General features: G+C 46.6%; 1 protein-coding gene across 1 annotated transcript in view; it reads left to right on the top strand.

Moving 5' to 3' along the window:
- The window catches only part of MICOS10 (mitochondrial contact site and cristae organizing system subunit 10), a 36,690-nt gene extending 32,011 nt beyond the window's left edge, over window positions 1-4,679 (top strand). The window contains exons 2-4 of the mRNA XM_082667093.1: window positions 759-806; window positions 2,139-2,248; window positions 4,430-4,679. Coding sequence (XP_082523219.1) covers window positions 759-806; window positions 2,139-2,248; window positions 4,430-4,444 — 173 coding nt within the window. The 3' untranslated portion in view covers window positions 4,445-4,679. The remainder of the gene's footprint in view (window positions 1-758; window positions 807-2,138; window positions 2,249-4,429) is intronic.
- The last annotated feature ends 12,882 nt before the right edge of the window (window positions 4,680-17,561 follow it).

Here is a 17,561-nt window from a genome sequence, read left to right as displayed (position 1 = left end):
TATGACTGTAGCAGTGACCAAGGTTTGAGAAATATTGGTCAAAATGAGAATTTAACCTTCTTTGTTTTCTTTTTTTAACCCCAAGCTTACGTTCCTATGAAGTTTGATTTAAAATTAGGTATTAAAAAAATTTTTTTTCTACCAGATCATTAAAAGAGGCTTGCATCTGTTCTTTTATTTTGAAAGATAGTGGTTAAAAATGCCCTATGAGTAAAATGAGGAGAGGGGATTAATCTTCACACTTGAGGAGGTGCTTTCCCTCTCTCTGGACACTCTGACTTGTGTTTGACTTGTGACAACCTTTGGCAACTGTTCTGGATCACTCCTTTGCATCTTCCTCAAAAAGTAGCCATCACTCAAAGTGCTGAAACGACAAGGGGAGCTTCCTGCTCACATTGTTTCCCTGATGTGCTGGCTGTGGCACCGCTGCGGAAGGTGGGTGGGAGAGCCCAAGGTGCTGGACGCTGTTCGCAAGCAGTGCAGAGAGCCTCTACTCGGGAACTGCCTCCTGGTTTGTTCTCCCATCCCTAAGACTTGTTTAGACAGAATGGTGAAGAAAGTTCTTATACCCTATTGGGGCAAAGGGACCAAAGTCATAGATAAAGCCTCTGACAAGAAGAAGGAAGGTTAGAAATGAGAAAATCATCTCTCTACCAAATTAAAAAATCTGTTTTATAGGTGTTCACATTTATGAAATGTTCGTTTTGTTTTTGTCATTACTATTAAGATATTTAACATGTTTTTCCCCCTCTTTGTAGGTACTGGTTTTGGATTAGGACTTGTTTTCTCACTTACCTTCTTTAAAAGTAAGTGTGACTCTTCCTACCTTTACAACATAATGTCCTGGTGTATAGGTGCACATGGCAGGGACACTTCTGGAAGGCATGGCTACATGGCTGCCAGTCCATCCTTTTATGGGTTTGGGTAGGCCTCTAAAATGAGCTAGACAAAGACCATGGACTCAAAAAAGGGCAAAATGGGCTGGGCATCTCCAGAATTCCCCCTGAGCATTGAGTCAGGGTGCCTGATATCTTCATTAAAAAAAGCCTGTACTTTATGCCAGTGAGTCATTTGGCCAAATCTACACTCTCAGATAATTCTAATTAATTATAAGTTTTTCTAAAGGAACTTGAAAACGAGAGTCCTGCTGGTAGTAAAAAAGTAGACCAGAAATACCCATGCTTTTTGGCCAAAAATTCTCCTAAGCAAAGGGCAAGAAATGTCACTTTCATTTTGTGGAAGAACTTCTGCAGTTTGGATATTGAATGGAAGCCAAAGGGGTCACTTTGACCTCTTTCCATGAAGAACTGGTGGGGAATACACAACTAGAGAATCATAATTCACACATAGTGCTGATGTGAAATAATCATGGCATTGGCTTAAGAAAACCTCATGACTTACTAGAATCAAAATATGTAGATATTGGTGAAATTCTATTTTTTAAAAAATAAATTTATTTATTTATATTTATTTTTGGCTGCGTTGGGTCTTCGTTGCTGTGTGTGGGCTTTCTCTAGTTGCAGCGGAGGCAGCAGTCTGCTCTTCATTGCAGTGCACGGGCTTCTCATCGCGGTGGCTTCTCTTGTTGCAGAGCACGGGCTCTAGGCGTGCGGGCTTCAGTAGTTGCAGCACGTGGGCTCAGTAGTTGTGGCGCACGGGCTTAGTTGCTCCGAGGCACGTGGGATCTTCCCGGACCAGGGCTCGAACCCATGTCCCCTGCATTGGCAGGCGGATTCTTAACCACTGCACCACCAGGGAAGTTCCAGAAATTCTTACATATTTTAAAAATTCAAAGACCTTACCAAAAGGTGGTTTTATTTCTAAGTTTAAGAGTTAGTTAATATGAGCAAATGGTTAGAACTGACATAGAAAAGTTAAGAGGTTCAACTGTGTCTGCTGTTTTCATATTGTACGGCTTATTAATACCTCAAATCTAGCAGCATGGGTACTTAATAGAGCCCCCTTTCCCATTTTTTGGCTGGTGATTAAACATTGACAGAGGTGTGTGGCATATTATAGTCAACAGTATGATGCATGTGGAGTATTTATTGAACCCTAAGCAAATGTATTTAAGCTGGAGAAAAGCTTTATTTTCTCTTAATGGTTCCCTATTGGGATTTTCCTTTTCTGCTCACCAGGAAGAATGTGGCCATTAGCCTTTGGCTCTGGAATGGGCTTGGGAATGGCCTACTCCAACTGTCAGCATGATTTCCAGGCTCCATATCTTCTACATGGAAAATATGTCAAAGTATGTACAGAATTGATATTTCTCTTTCTTTCTCCTGAGTCCCCGCAGAATTCTTTAGAGCGCATATAGTTGATAAATACACTGTCATGTCACTGCGGCACCACCGAGACCCTAAGTGCTCGGGAGTCTGCCTCAGCGTTTATCCTTAGGGTAAAGTAGATCCGTATTAAATATCTGATACCTGTAGGTAGCACTTGTGTTCGAGATCTCAGAGTGCCCTGTAAACATCTCACACACGTTCAAGCTAAACCTAAAGACTTCTGAACTCAGCCATTATTCTGCTTTCTACTGAAGAGCGCAGGTTCTTGACTGTGAGTCCCACATGATTCTGCCGAAGTCCTTGTCTACAGATGGGTTTTTAATGATGCAGACAGGATGAAAAAGTGTAACACATGCCTCAAGAGGAAGGAGGTAGCACGGTTCCTAAGGTTTTTGTGTGTAGCAGCCCTTTGGACAGAGGTGGTATTTATTTTTGTATCCCCAGGGCCTGGAACAAAGTAGGTGCTCAAATAAATGTAAAATGAATGAATGAAATAAATTGTATGTCTTATTAGATGTGCTAACGGCCTCAGGCTTATTAAGGCATAACCTTTATAGCAACACAAGCTTCATGAAGAGCTTCACATTCTCTGGTTGTGTAGAATCATCTACTTTCTTGGTTACCCTTGAACTAGAATCACTGTGATCTGGGCAGCAGCAGGGGGCCAGTGGAAAGAGCACAGAAGCCAGGACACCCAGATGTGAGTCCTGGTCCATCACTTGCTTTCTATGTGCTCTTGAGTTTTTCACTTCTGAGATTGTTTTCTGTCTGTAAAATGAGGGTAGTAATTTCTGCCTACAGGGTTGTTGTGAGGATTAAATGTGAAATGTTTTTAAGCTATGAGGTGCTATATATATATATAAATAGAAATGTTGGTTATTATAATTGAAGCCAACTAAGAAAGGGTGACAGACTCGTTTGTTGTTCCACCATAATAACAAGTAGGGCAGAAAAGGAGGCACAAATGAGTGTCCCAGTTCTGGTCAAAAGCTGTAGCCACGAGGGTGGCCGAATCTTAAATGACAGTATATGCCACCACGGCTCGGTGGCCTGTGTCTGAGAACGTGCTCAGACGGTCAGCTGCCTACTGAACAGCCGGTGCGGGCCTGGGGAGGGGACTGGGAGCAGGGGAGTCGGCCAGTGGGGAAGCCGGGCAGGCGTCTCGCAGGCCCTCTGTAGTCATGCCCCGTCCCCGCGCCAGAGCCAGGGTGAGCTGATCAGAGGGACAGCGCAAGTGAGCAGAGGCGCAGCTGCGGGGCATCAGCGCTGACGACAGGCGCTTTCCACTGCTCCCTGGCGCCTCGTTCTCTTGGCACCACGGCTGAAGTTAGAGGAGAACATAAAGGAACAGGGAGAGGAGCTTCAGGTCTTTTAATTGTTTGAAATGTTTTCATTGTTCCAAACTGAGTTGTCATGGATAAATGGCTCAGGGGTGGTTATATGTGGATGTATTTAACGGCTGAGAGTTACTGTGGAAAATATTGTTACAGTATTTACAGCCTTGTGCGTACGGCTCCAAAATGGCCTTTTGTAACTTTATCTGAACTGGAGTCTGTGCCTTGATGTCGTCATCCTCCATTCTCTGAAAAGAGGAACAAAATCCCAACTTGGGGCTTTTTCAATGTAGTCATATCATGGTAATTGCTTGCGGAGTGCCTGCTATGACCTGTGGACCATCCTAGGCGCTCCATCTTTACATTCTTTCTCTAGACCTCTCTCCCAGTAGACTTGTGAGAGAGGTTTTACTACCCTCATTCAGCAGATGAGAAGGCCGAATTTCACTGAGGTTTAAGAAACTTGCCGAAGCTCCTGTCGTTGGTAGGCCGTTTGATTCCAGAGCCATGCTCTTCCCAGTCACCTGGGGTCCGTCCCTTTGATGGGTTTTAGGAATATAGTTATCCAGGTACAGACTGTTCAGCCCTGTTGCGTTCCTTTTCTATTTTCCCCCCTCAAAGATTGAGGAGCCACTCTGAAGAACCTGGGCTGGAAGGATACAGTCCTCTTGTGAGACAGATTTAAAGCAAACAGAGTGGTAAGGCTTGGGGCCCGTCGGTCCTCTGGGTCTGACCTGCAGCAGCAAGTTAGAGAGGGTTGTCGGAACGCTGTGTGCACAGTTCTAACCTGAGTGTCCTTCCTTACAGGAGCAGGAGCAGTGACTCACGTCTGAGAACATCCCGGTGGGAGGGAAAGAGAAATCACGTTTATTCCTCAGGAATACTGAAGTGCCCTGGAGTAAGCTGACACTCTTCTGTAACAATGTTATCAGTAATGCTTTAAACTCCAGCACACTGTTTATGTATTTGAAACCAAGTCTGTTTCTTGTTTTGTATTTTCTCTCTGGAAATTGCAAGGAGGTGGTCTTGAAAGAAATAAATGAAACAAAAATAGGCAGCCCAGTGCATTGCCTGCGTTTCTTTGCCTTTAAAGGGTCTCTGAGCAGGAGGAAAAGTATATTTGGACTGCCAGCAGCTGTAACCGCCTGGTCCCAGCCTCTCTTTAGAGCCTTACTGGAACCACAGCCGTTGTGCATTCCTCCCCACTCGCCCCTTAACGTGTAGTTTCAGAGCTGCTTCCACCTCATAAATCGGAGCTTGGAGAGTGCTGCCGCGTTGTCCGAAGAAGACGACAAATGCCTTGAGGATCCTCGCTTGCTCTGGCCGTTCTTTAAAACCCTGTGTTCTCATCATCGGCCCTGGCTGGGCACGTCTCAGCTGTGTCTGCTGTGCTGAGGTCGGGTAGTGGGCTGTCTTGGCAGGTACGGGACCTCGCTGTGTCTGTCAGTGGCCCACTCCATTGATGGCAGGATTCCCCACAGCTTCAAGGAGCTCGACACCGTCCGGGCCTCAGCACTGGGGGCTTTGTCCTGGGGGCTGGGGAGAGCTCGTGGCTAACACAGCTGGCCGGAAGGCCATGTTTGGGGTTGATTTCATCTTCACATAGCAGCTGAAGTCTGGGGACAAAAGGGCCACTACTCATGCCCCTCTGTGAATTTATACCTTTGGTTTCACTTGAACCAGGGAGGCTAGACACAAAAGTAGTATTGTAGCAATTTCTTCTAAAAATGTGCAGAATCTCAGAGCTCAGTCTTTCAGATCTTATTTCTCCCTCTTTATAATAAAATTAAGATGGGCGGAACTTGATCCCACTTGTCCCTTTAAATGCTGATTGAGCATCTGCCGTGAGCTGAGCACTGTTATAGGCAGCAGAGAGAAATGGATGAGAGACAAGACACAGGCCCCTTTAAGGAGCTTAGAGTCTGAAGCAAAGACAGACACTCAAACCCTTTCTGACACTGGACGAGGAGTGGTGTAGACAAAGTGCAGTGAGAGCAAAGGAGAAGGAGCAGCTAAGTCTCCTTAGGACGGCCTGGCAGAGGAGGGGAGAACGCGGGCTGAAGCTTGAAGTTCATTGGACCTTCCAGACAGACAGGAAGAGAGGGAAGGTAGCTTTTGCAAAGGCTCAGAATCATGGCAATGCGTTTTATTGTTGGGGAACCACAAGAAGGTCAGTATAGCCCGAGTATGCAGGGGCAGGAGAGGTGTGGAGGGATGGGGTGGGCATCAGGGTGGAGCTGGTGTCTGACCCCAATTCAGGAACAGTGATTAGACAATTCTTGTAAGTGTAGGTATACCTTCTCCCCTTTTCCTTCCTCGTCCTTCACCCCAGCCCCCTTCCCAGAAAGGTGTGCTAAACTCTGGACCAAAACAGGCAGCAGTGACTCTCGGCCCTACAAACTGTCCAGGCTCCTCTGCTCTCTGGACTTTTTCATTTCTTTGGATCAGTTGAAGCCCAAAGATGGGCCTGAGCCCAGGACTGGAAGTCATGGCCCTGGCCTGCCATAGCCATTCCGCTGCTTTTCACTCTGCCCTCTTCATTCCATGATCAAGACACTCATGTAATTGAAAGAAAACTAACCTTACAACCCGTTTCATCTCTTACACTTTTCTCCATATTCGCTTTAAAAGTTACTGTTTCCTCCCAATTCTTCCATCTTTATTCAGGCAGAGAGAATAACAGGTCCCCTCCGAAAAAAGACAAAAACAGAAAACACAGCATGCCCACTAATTCTCTAGATGTGTCAGTAGAATATGGAGTGGAAATGGACACTGGAATCAGACTTCTCTATGTCATTCGTTATTAGGTTTTAGGCATTTATTCGGATGGACCCCTTTGCCCGGCATCTTTGAAACACCACTTGTGTGTTTTGAGAAACTGAGCTCTGTGAGGGAATAGTTCTGGGCAAAGGCCAGCCAAGGGAAGCATTGGCTGTTTGCTTTAACTCCAGAGTACTTTGTATTCCCGCCTTGTAGCTCTTAGCAGAGACTGGCCCAAAGCACAATGCTCGATCTTGTCCCCTCTCCCTGCTCCCGTCTCAAATCACCTTTCAGAAAGTCCCAGCTTGTTGGCAAAGGCACACATTCTGTTCTACTTTAAGTTTCATCAGAAATTCAAGTCCTCTGGGGCCCTGTTCCCTTGTGGGCCTGTGAAACTTTGCTTTTTGTCTGCACTTCTGGAACCAAATACAAGGAAATTCATGGGTTTGGGGAGAGAGTGATGGGAACCCAACTGGGCACAGGATACTGGGATAAAGCTGTGGCGCCCCAAAAGTGGCCTGCCCTGCCAACATATATAAATCCATACAGTCTGAACTTGACACTGTATAATTTGGCCCAGAACAATATGTATTTTGAACTCATTTAGGTGAATGACTTTGGCATTCTGAGAACCCACTGGGGGAGCCTTTATCAGGCTGCATTTGCCTTGTGCAGAAGTATGCCTTTGTTCTGAGAAATGGCCTCAGAACACACTCTGTTGAGCTGTCTCCTTGATTGTCATCCTCTCTCACCCATTTCAAAAGATCCACGGATGCAGTCTTGAAATCCTGCTTGCAGGAGATGCAGAAATTGGGGATGAAGGAAATATCTATGTACTTTTGCTTTTAGTTTTCCCAAACCTCACTGTTTACTTTTTTTTTTTTAATGTAACCAAGCCATAATTATATTTTACTTGTCATGGTTCAATCTGATTGTATTGTTGAAGGACTATTTTTGAACCTGTCCAAATAAATTCTGCAAAGTCTTTCCACAAGGATGTACTTGATGGGGCTGGAACAACCTTCATCCCGAGTGGTGCTGAGACAAACGAGCTCCTGTGGCATGCTTTATAATTACATAAATGCCAAGGGGTGGAAGGGGGAAAGTGGAAATTCTCAGTACCGAAAGGAATGTTAAATTTAGAATCACAAGCTCATCTGGAAGTTATCACCACTCTTTTCTCTAAGTGTGCTGCAAGCACCACTTCCCCTCGGACACTAAAGTATGTTGCTGGGGTAAACAGACCTGGCAGGAGCAGGGCAGACGTTCCCGTGTTTGCTGAGCAGTCTTGTGTGGAACATGGGTGAGAGTCAGGGTGACTGCTCCAGCAGTAAAGTGCCTCGAAGGGAGGGCACGGGCAGGGAGCAGGGAACAAGGGAGGGGCAGGGCCTCCACGGGAAGAGCTTAGGGTTCCCAGCGGGACGACCTGGGTCTGAGTCCCTCCTCCACCACTTAACTTGCCATGTGACGGTGGGAGTTGCTTAGTCTCTTCAAACTTCAGTTTCCTCATCTGTAAAGAGAGGAAAGGATGATTTCTACCTTACAGACATTGCGGGTCAAATATATATGCTAACACAAGTATTTAAAAAGCAGATGCTGCTATTTGAATCAGAATAGAGCACATGGTATTAATGGTAGGTAGTCAGGGGACTGTTCTAGAACAGGAAGAGGGCATAATCCTTGGGTTCAAGGAGTTGGCTCTTTGAGTCTAAGTTAGCAAGATCTGAGGGAGAGAATGGGTGTCTCAAATGAGTTCCTGGTGATTAAAAGCCTAAAAATTGTTGGAAAACACTATACTGTGCATCTTCATGAATAAGCATCAGTGTCATTTGTTTTCACCCTGCTCCATTGAGACATGCACGAGTAAAGCCTCCTGAAACTCCACCTGAGCTTTTCAAAGACCAGAGTTACTTACTGAGCACACGGCCTCAGTGCTGTGCCAAGAGGGGAAGGAGGGAAAAGGACACTGAAGAAACAGAACGGGAACCCGAGAGCTCCAGGGGCTTCTGGCGTGGTAGGAAACAGGACAGGGCCGGAGCATTTGCATTCAGGATAATTGACTTCAGGAGTGTGATTATCACTTGAGTTCAGAGCCAGAAGATGTAAGTCGGGGAAGATGATGTCAAGAATTCTGGAGGGGGCTTCCCTGGTGGCGCAGTGGTTGCGAGTCCGCCTGCCGATGCAGGGGACACGGGTTCGTGCCCTGGTCTGGGAAGATCCCACATGCTGCGGAGCGGCTGGGCCCGTGAGCCATGGCCGCTGAGCCTGCGCGTCCGGAGCCTGTGCTCCGCAACGGGAGAGGCCGCAACAGTGAGAGGCCCGCGTACAGAAAAAAAAAAAAAAAAAAAAGAATTCTGGAGGAGTTCAGGAGTGGGCAGAAGATGAGCCTTTAATAGGGAAGAAACTGGGACTAGAAAAAGGAGCTCATTATCAGCTGTCACTCATGTTTATTCCTGGTCTAGCCAGATTGAGCCTGGCAGAACTTAATTTGATCTCTTCAAATGAATACTTACTAATAGTTTGTATTTATTGGGCACCTACTGTGTGCTAGTTACTATTCTAAGGCTTTATGTATATCATGATACTTAATTTTTACAACAATTCTGTGAGAGAAGTACTATTATCTTCATTTTATAAATGAGGAAACAGATTTTTTGTTTTTGTTTTTGGCCTCTCCCGTTGCGGAGCAGAGGCTCCGGACGCTCAGGCTCAGCGGCCACGGCTCACGGGCCCAGCCACTCCGCGGCATGTGGGATCTTCCCGGACTGGGCACGAACCCGAGTCTGCTGCATCGGCAGGCGGACTCTCAACCACTGCGCCACCAGGGAAGCCCTAGTTTTTTTTTCTTAAAGACATAATTTATAGACAGTAAAATGCACCCCTATCACCAGGTAGAAAATGGAAACACTTTTTATAAAGTGTACTGGTAATATTCACTACCTTTATGTTTTACTTTTAAGGGGTTAAATTTTTTGATAACTTTTGATTTTGATACAGAAAAGTTGTGAAAATAATGCAAGGAATTCCTTTGTACCCTTTACCCATGTTTACCAATTGTTCACATTTTTTCTCATTTATCATTCTTGGTGTATGTATAGTATTTTTGAGAGAAGTTGGAAATACGCCCATTTACCCCTAACTTCAATGTATATTTTCTAAGAATAAGGATATCCTCTTATATAACCACAGTGCAGTTATCAAAATCAGGCAGTGTTTTAAAATTTTATTTATTTATTTTTGGCTGTGTTGGGTCTTCGTTGTGGTGCGCGGGCTTCTCATTGCGGTGGCTTCTCTTGTTGCGGAGCACAGGCTCTAGGCACGCAGGCTTCAGTAGTTGCGGCACGTGGGCTCAGTAGTTTTGGCTCATAGGCTTAGTTGCTCTGCGGCATGTGGGATCTTCCCAGACCAGGGATCGAACCTGTGTCCCCTGCACTGGCAGGTGGACTCTCAACCACTGTGCCACCAGGGAAGTCCCAAAATCTGGCGATTAACGTTGATAAAAATAGTATCTAATCCACAGTACATGTTCAAATTTTGTAAATTGTCAAAACAATATATTGTCTATCGATTTCCCCCAGTCTAGGATCCAATCCAGGGTCATGCATTGTATTTAGCTGTCGAGTCTCTTTCTTTAATCCAGAACCGTTCATCAGCTTTTTTTCTTGATCTTGACATTTTTGAAGAGTGTAAGCCAGTTATTTTGTGGAATGTTTCTCAGTTTGGGTTTGTCTGATGTTTCCTCGTGATTAGATTCAGGTTTTGCAGTTTTGGCACAGGTGATGTGTCCTTTTCAGTACGTCATATCAGGAGGCACATGATGTCCATTTGTCTCAACATTAGTGATGTGAACTCTGGTCACTTAGTTAAAGTGGTGTTTGCCTGGTTTCTCCACTGTAAATTTATTATTTTTCTCTTTGTCATTTATAAATAAGTTGTGGTGAGATACTTTTGAGGCTGTAAATATTCCTGTTCCTTATCAAGCTATCATAGTTTTAGCATCCATTGATAGTTTTCTAAATTCATTATTCCTTATTATTTGACATTCTATGAGGAAGAACTTTCCCTTTCCCCCCATTTATTTGATCGTTAATTTATGTCAGTGTGGACTTGTGGATTCTTGTTTTATTAAATTGTTTATAATCCATTACTGTCAATATTTATTCCTCAAATTGTTCAGATTTGTCTAATAGGAGCTCTTTCAAGCTGTTGCCTGTATCCTTTGGCATATCTAGTCCATTCTTTAAGCACGAGATATTCCAGACTCTTGTATTTGCTTTGCCCCACCCTTGGAGTCAGCCATTTCCCCAAGGAGCCCTAATTCCTTTTAGTGGAGAATGGTAGTTAGAAACCAAGATCAGTAAGTGTGTTCATCGCTATTAGTGTGTCATTGCTTCTAGGCCTCTCAGCAGATGGAGCTAGGGAATAGGGGTGTGTGTGTGTGTCCTCGAGTTTGTACTGATTTTTTTTAAAATTAATTTATTTGTTTTTATTTTTGGCTGTGTTGGGTCTTCATTCCTGTGCGCGGGCTTTCTCTAGTTGAGGTGAGTGGGGGCTACTCTTCGTTGCGGTGCGTGGGCTTCTCATTGTGGAGCACGGACTCTAGGTTTGCGGGCTTCAGTAGTTGTGGCATGCGGGCTCAGTAGTTGTGGCTCGCGGGCTGTAGAGCGCAGGCTTAGTAGTTGTGGTGCATGGGCTTAGTTGCTCCGCGGCATGTGGGATCTTCCCGGACCAGGGCTCAAACCCGTATCCCCTGCATTGGCAGGTGGATTCTTAACCACTGCGCCACCAGGGAAGTCCTAATGTTTCCTGTATTTTTAAAACCCCTAAATTAAGTTACTTTTTAAGTGGGTGGCCCTGACTGGTCATTTCTATGGGTCAGTGACTTTCAATTGGAAGAAAGGCTTCCCAAAATTCTTACCATAGAGCATCCTCTGTTCTCATCTGAGCTGCTTCCCTAGGTCACTATGTAATCATGAGCAAGTCACTTGATCTCTCTGGGCCTCATTGTAAGACAGTTGTAATGATCCCTTCCTGTCACACAGTACAAATGTGAGGTCAGGCATTGTGTTCTTGAGGAGAAAAGTGAAATAGCCAGCTAAATAAGAGTCTCTTATAATCAATTATGTAACAAATTATTGTCAAAAGAATCATCCCCCTTTAAGCTGGAGGTTTATCAATTGTGATATCCCATGACAGACTCTTTCACACCCCAGAAACAAAGAGAAGGCCCACCACTTTACTTCCTCTTTTCTCTATAGTGGACTTCATGGATAAAACCCAAGTTCTGCTTTGTTTTTTACCAGGAAAAGTCCTCTTGTCAAGGAATATCAAGGTAATTATAGACCTTTCCTTAATCTATGTAGATACCCTTCTTGAAGACCGGGAGATAGAGCCACAGAAGGTGAGGCATAGAACATGTCAATTAGTGGCCACATCTAGTGACACCTCTCCCTTGGCCCCAGAAAGCAGCCATAATACTTCTTTTTGGCCTGGACATGTGATCTGTAAAGCCTCAGTTTAGTTGAGGAAGGGGACCCTTGGGGCTTGCTCTCACTTTGCCAGAATCTCTGCAGATCTTCCAGGGGCCTCCCAGCCTTCAGCCTCTCCCCCTACCAGTTTTAACTCGGTTTAATGCGTGTTGTTTTCTGTTCAGACAATTTCGATGGTTCCCCGATAATGCACAAAATATCGGTCCACATTTCTTAGCCTAGCATTGAAGGTCCTCTACCATGTAGCCCCTATCTCTGCCACCTACTGTATGCCCCCTACCCCATCCATGGAGTAAGATAGAGGCCAAGAGCAGGGGCTCTGGAGCCACACTTTTGGGGTTTGAATCCAATTCTGACACTTACTCGATGCTATGGGGCCTTGGAAGTGATTTGCTCTGTCCATGCCTCAGTCTCTTCATCTGTAAATGGGAGCAATGATGCTAATACCCACCTCAAAATGTTACTATGAGAACATATGAAAAGCCTTTTGGACAGTGCTTGGTGTATAGTAATGTTAGACTATATTATTACTATTGCCCCCTTTAAAGCTATTCTCCACACAGCAGCCAGTGTTAAAACATGAACTGGATTATGTCAGTCCTCTGCTCAAAGCCTTCATCTCACTTGGCAAAAAAGCTGAAGTCAGTAGAGTGGACTCTGAGACCCTACGTGATCTGGTGCCAGTCTGACCTTGACTCCTACCACCAGCTCCCTGTTCCTCTGCTGCAGTCCTTCTGTCCCTGCTGTGTCTGAACACGTTGGATGTTCTCTCTCTTCTCCCGGGTGTCCACACAACTCGCTCCCTCATCTCTTTCAAGTCTTTACTCAGTGTGTGTCAGGGAGACCCTTCCAGACTGCTCTGGTTTTTGTAATCCTCACCCCCCCACCCCCCCAACACACTTCTCTGCTTTCTCTCTTTGGCCTTTATCATGATCTCACAGTTTGTATCTTTACCTGCTATTTTGTTGGTTGTCTGTCTCCTCCCACTAAAATGTAAGCTCCCTGAGGGTAGATATTTTTATTAGTTTGGAGTTTCCTTCTTTACTGCCATATCCTTAGTACCTGAATACAGCCTGGCACATAGTAGGCACTCGATAAATATTCACTGAGAAACTGAATGTTAGTCTGTTACCTCTATTTCAGTCAAACTAGTTATCTATTCCTGAAACACATTTTCCTAGGAGTGACAAATTCATTCAAACAAATACGTTTATTTCACAAGCCAAATGTATCCATTTTGGTGACTGCCTAGAGGAGCTGTGTTAAGAAGGATTCTGAGGCTACATCTGGGCCAATCCAGAAAGTGTGTGTTAATGGTCTCTTCTTGTGGTGCTCTGAAGGTCTGAGGGCCACATCTTTGTCCAGCGCAAAACCCTTTTTCCAGGCCCTTTCTTTCTTAGCGTGGACTGCTTTCTCGACTTGTCGAAGTCTTGCTCATACCTCAGAGCCCTTGTTTAAATCCTCCTTCTTCCAGCAAGCCTTTCCTAGGCATGCCAGCTCCTTGGGACTGCTGCCTTCTCTGAACCCCTTGGCCTCATGCCTGGGCAGCTTCTCTGCCAATGAGCTTTTCCTTTGCTCCTCTACTTCCCATTGTCAGTGTGTCTGCCCTTTTCCCTTCCAGGGCAGGCCTTATGCCTTACTCTGTTTCCAGTTCCTGATGCTGTGCTGGACACTTAGTAAGTGGTCAAAAAAAATAGGTTGTTTTAATTAAGACTTTTGGGGAGGTAGGCAACAGACTCCTTCCAATCAGCTTAAAATTGTAAGATACTGGTGAAGTTCAGAGAGTCCAGGGAAAGGTGAACATCAAGGGCAGAGGGGCGAGAACCAAGCCCCTCATCGCTCCTTCAGCAGCCAGAGTTCTCTAGGATTCTGCCCCTAATGCGATTCAGCTCCCTGGCACAGTCCCCATGCCTCTCTGTTTGGATTCCTCAGAGAGAGGACTTGATTGGCCCAGCCTGGGTCAGTGTCACTCGGCCACAGGAGGACAGGTTCATGGAGAACAAACTTGGCTGCTGAGGTACGTTGTGTTGACTGGTGGGTGTGGTTGGAAGCCGGTTCCCTGGTAGAGGGGCTGCACAGACACCCAGGTGATATTCTTTTGTGCCTTCCAGTTCTCCAATACCCATGTTCCTAACAGGAAGATTTTTCAAAGACTTTATCTGGTGCACAAAAACCTTAAGGAAATAAAGCTGTTCTGTGGGATATTAAATACAGAAGGACCAACTCTTCAGCAGAGAGAAAAATTCTCCTGCTCTCTGTGGATATACATGGGCTGCTGGGAGCTGAGAAATGGAAGAAACAACGGAGAAGGGACATTGTAAAAGAATTGACTTGCCTCACGCTGCCCACCACCCTGGCAGCCCTGTTCACCGTGTTTACCACAGCCACAGGGTGGAGGAATTCCAGGCACAAGGCCCTTCCCTGAGAGCCCGGCTCTGGTGCTGTCACTTGGAGGTGGGTGGGTTGTTACCGCGGGGTCAGGCAGCCCCAGCTGAAGAAACAGGGAGAGTGATGGCGGGAGGAAGCAAACAAACAAGGAGCAAAGTGAGGGGTTGGGGGTAGCCCCTGGCACCCTGTCCCTGGCATTTAGGTCACATTCCTGGTGACGTCGGTATGTTCATTCTTACAGATGAGGAAACAGCCATAACCACCACTGCCTCTCTGGAGTGGAGAAAGGACATTCCTTGGAGTCAGACCGACTTGAGTTTAAATTTCCACTCTGAAATTCCCCGAATTTAGATCTCATCTCTGACCTTCCTCTCTTCTCATCTCCCCCTTCTTAGCAATTAATCCCTCTTGATTTTTGGTCTCCCATCCTACCTACAAAGGGCATTTGACATTTTTCCAGGGGACAAGTTCCCCTTGGGGCCTCATTTCTGCTCTCCAGTTGGCCAACGCCATACCTCCCACACCCTCAGTAGCCTTCAGGGGCAGACCCTATAGTTCACTGTCACCTCCTGCTTTCTCTGAGCCCAAGATGGGGCCCAGAGGCTTTCTGAGCCCCCAGGGACAGGAGAAGGCAAGAGCCAGCCCAGGGGGTGGGCTCAGAGTTAGAAGATCTGATTCTGCTCCTGGATCTGCTACTGACTCGCTGAGTGAATGTAGGCAAATCCTTTTCCTCCGTGGGAAAGGAAAAGACGACACTAGTAGCTTTCACTTCCTAAGGGCCGAGCTGGTGCCAGGCTCTGTGCTTCACGCACACGTCCCTCAGTGAATTCTCCCAGTAAGCGTGCGCTTGGGCACTATTAAAATTCCTATTTCACAGATGAGCAAACTGAGGCTCAGGACGTGCATTACTTGAGTGAGGTGAGAAAGCTTTGTGCTAAAGCCTGGGTTTGATCCAGGGACTCTGACTCCCTGCCTTCTCTCTGCTATACACCTCCCTAAAATAGCTTTCATTTTCTGGAGCACGTGCTATTTCCCAGGAACTGTGCCGAGCACTTTGCATCCATTTATCTCCTTGAATCCTGCCTCCTTCTCATCATAATCTTACCGTAAACGTCGCCTCCTTGAGATGTCTTCTGAGGCTTTCCCATCCCATCACTCACTCTGGCTTGCTTAGCTCCTCCGTGACACTTAGATGATGAGAAACCCATTCTGCTTTACCCGTACACGCCCCACCTCCCTGTTGCAGAACTGAAGCTTCCTGAGGGCTGGGACCTTGTTGGTCCAGCCCATTGTGTCCCTGACACCTCTGTGCCTGGCATACAGTCTGCACAAAAGTATTTGTTAAATAAATGAGAGGGACCTCCCTGGTGGCACAGTGGTTAAGAATCCGCCTGCCAATGCAGGGGACACAGATTCACTCCCTGGTCTGGGAAGATCCCACATGCCGTGGAGCAGCTAAGACCGTGCGCCACAACTACTGAGCCCGCGTGCCACAACTACTGAAGCCTGTGCACGTAGAGCCTGTGCTCCGCAACAAGAGAAGCCACCGCAATGAGAAGCCCATGTGCAGCAATGAAGACGGAACACAGCCAAAAATAAATAAACAAATAAGTTTATGTTAATAAATAAATAAATGAGAGCCCCGGCAACGACTCTAGAGAGTATATGCCGTTACCAGCTGCACTTTACAAAGAAGGAAACCGAGGCCCAGACAGGAAACAACTGGCACAGAGTCAGTGGGTGATGGGAGCAAGGATTCAAACCCAAGCAGGAAGACTCCAGAACCTTCCGTGATGAGTCCTCACGGCCCCTTCCACCTCCACATTTGGACATGTGGACTCTCTTGGTCTTTATCTTGCAGAAGAGGGAGGGACTGTGGTTGTCTCAGGCCCCAATACCAACCTTCTGAGTCAGTGGGCCGGACTGGGAGAGAAGGCCTTTTTTTGTTTTCCCTCTTTCTCCGGGAGAGTGCAGAGGTTTGGACCCCTGTTGAGGCCAGGCTGACGGGATTAGAGGAAACAGCTGGCCCAAGCCCGTGCCCTGCGGGAGGGAGCTCACATTCCCAGGACTCGGGGAGGGAGCAGCTCCCCGTAGCCCAGTCACATTCCAGGTCGGTCATTTTCCTGAGCCCAGATGTTTGCTAATGAGCTGGGGAGAGAGCTTTCAGCCCTCTACCCCAGCTCTGGGCCCCACATTACCTCGGCCCCAAGAGGCTGGCCCAGGGCCAGCAGGCTCTGGCTTCAAGCCCGTGCCCAGGGCCAGCCAGGCCTGTTGGGGCAACTGGCGCACCGCTGCCAACCAGGTGCATCTCCGTGTGCTTGGAGACTCTGACGTGACAGGTTCTGCCTTTCCTGCTGGGGCCCCACCACCCTGGGTCCTGGTGGTGCAGCATCCTTGCCCCTGATGGAGGGGCTCTGAGGCAGTCAAGAGGGTGTGGTGGGCAAAGGAGCATGGGCTTTGCAGTTGCTGGGTCTGGATTCAAGTCTGGACTCCGTCCATCACTAGTGGTGTGATCTTGGGCAGGTAACCAGGCTTCTGATGCCTTGATTTTTCTCATCTGTAAAATGGGAATAATGATAGGATTATGGTCAGGTTTCCGTACAATAAAGCAGGCATAGTGCTTGGTATAATGCCTGGCACAAAGTGATAGCTGTTGATAGTATTAACAAGTTACTTTCCAGACCCCTTGTTCACATGGTAGCCCTCCTGTAATTACCAGTCTTCACCAGACAGGTGTGACCCAATCCCAAACCCCATGTCCTTGATTAGATGGCTGGGTGGCTGAACTGTCAAGGGCTTCTACTTCGGGCTGTCTGTATGACTTGACAAACTCATCAGGCTACCCAATTGGCTTCTTACAGTGGGGTGGGTTCTTACAAAATGCAGACATCCAGTCCCCACCCCACCTGGGATGCACATCGAGAGTGACAGTGGTGAGCACAATGGTCAGTGTTTCCTGAGTGCCTACTGTGTACCAGGCAGTGAGGCTACACCTGGTGGGATGTGTTCCTGCAGCAGACGGTAGCTGGCATCCCCTTTACTGTGTGGCTTTAGGCCAGTTACTTAACCTCTCTCTCTTGGTCTTGGTACTTTCACTTATGAAATGGGGATAACAATACTGTTTATTTCACAGATTTATTGTGTGGGTGGAAAGTGCTTAGAATGGGACCAGGCACGTAGTATAGGAAGGTGCTCAATATGCCTGAGCTATTACGAGCATTATTACAGTTATACTCACGGAAACATTTATGGGGGATATTAATTACTTAGTTCAGCCAAATATATTGTACCCCTTGTTTGCC

The sequence above is a fragment of the Grampus griseus genome, assembly GCF_964374135.1.
Source record: "Grampus griseus genome assembly, chromosome: 1".
NCBI classification, from domain to species: Eukaryota; Metazoa; Chordata; class Mammalia; order Artiodactyla; family Delphinidae; genus Grampus; species Grampus griseus.
The sequence above is the reverse complement of the archived record's forward strand: the minus strand, read 5'-3'. Positions and strand labels throughout refer to the sequence as shown.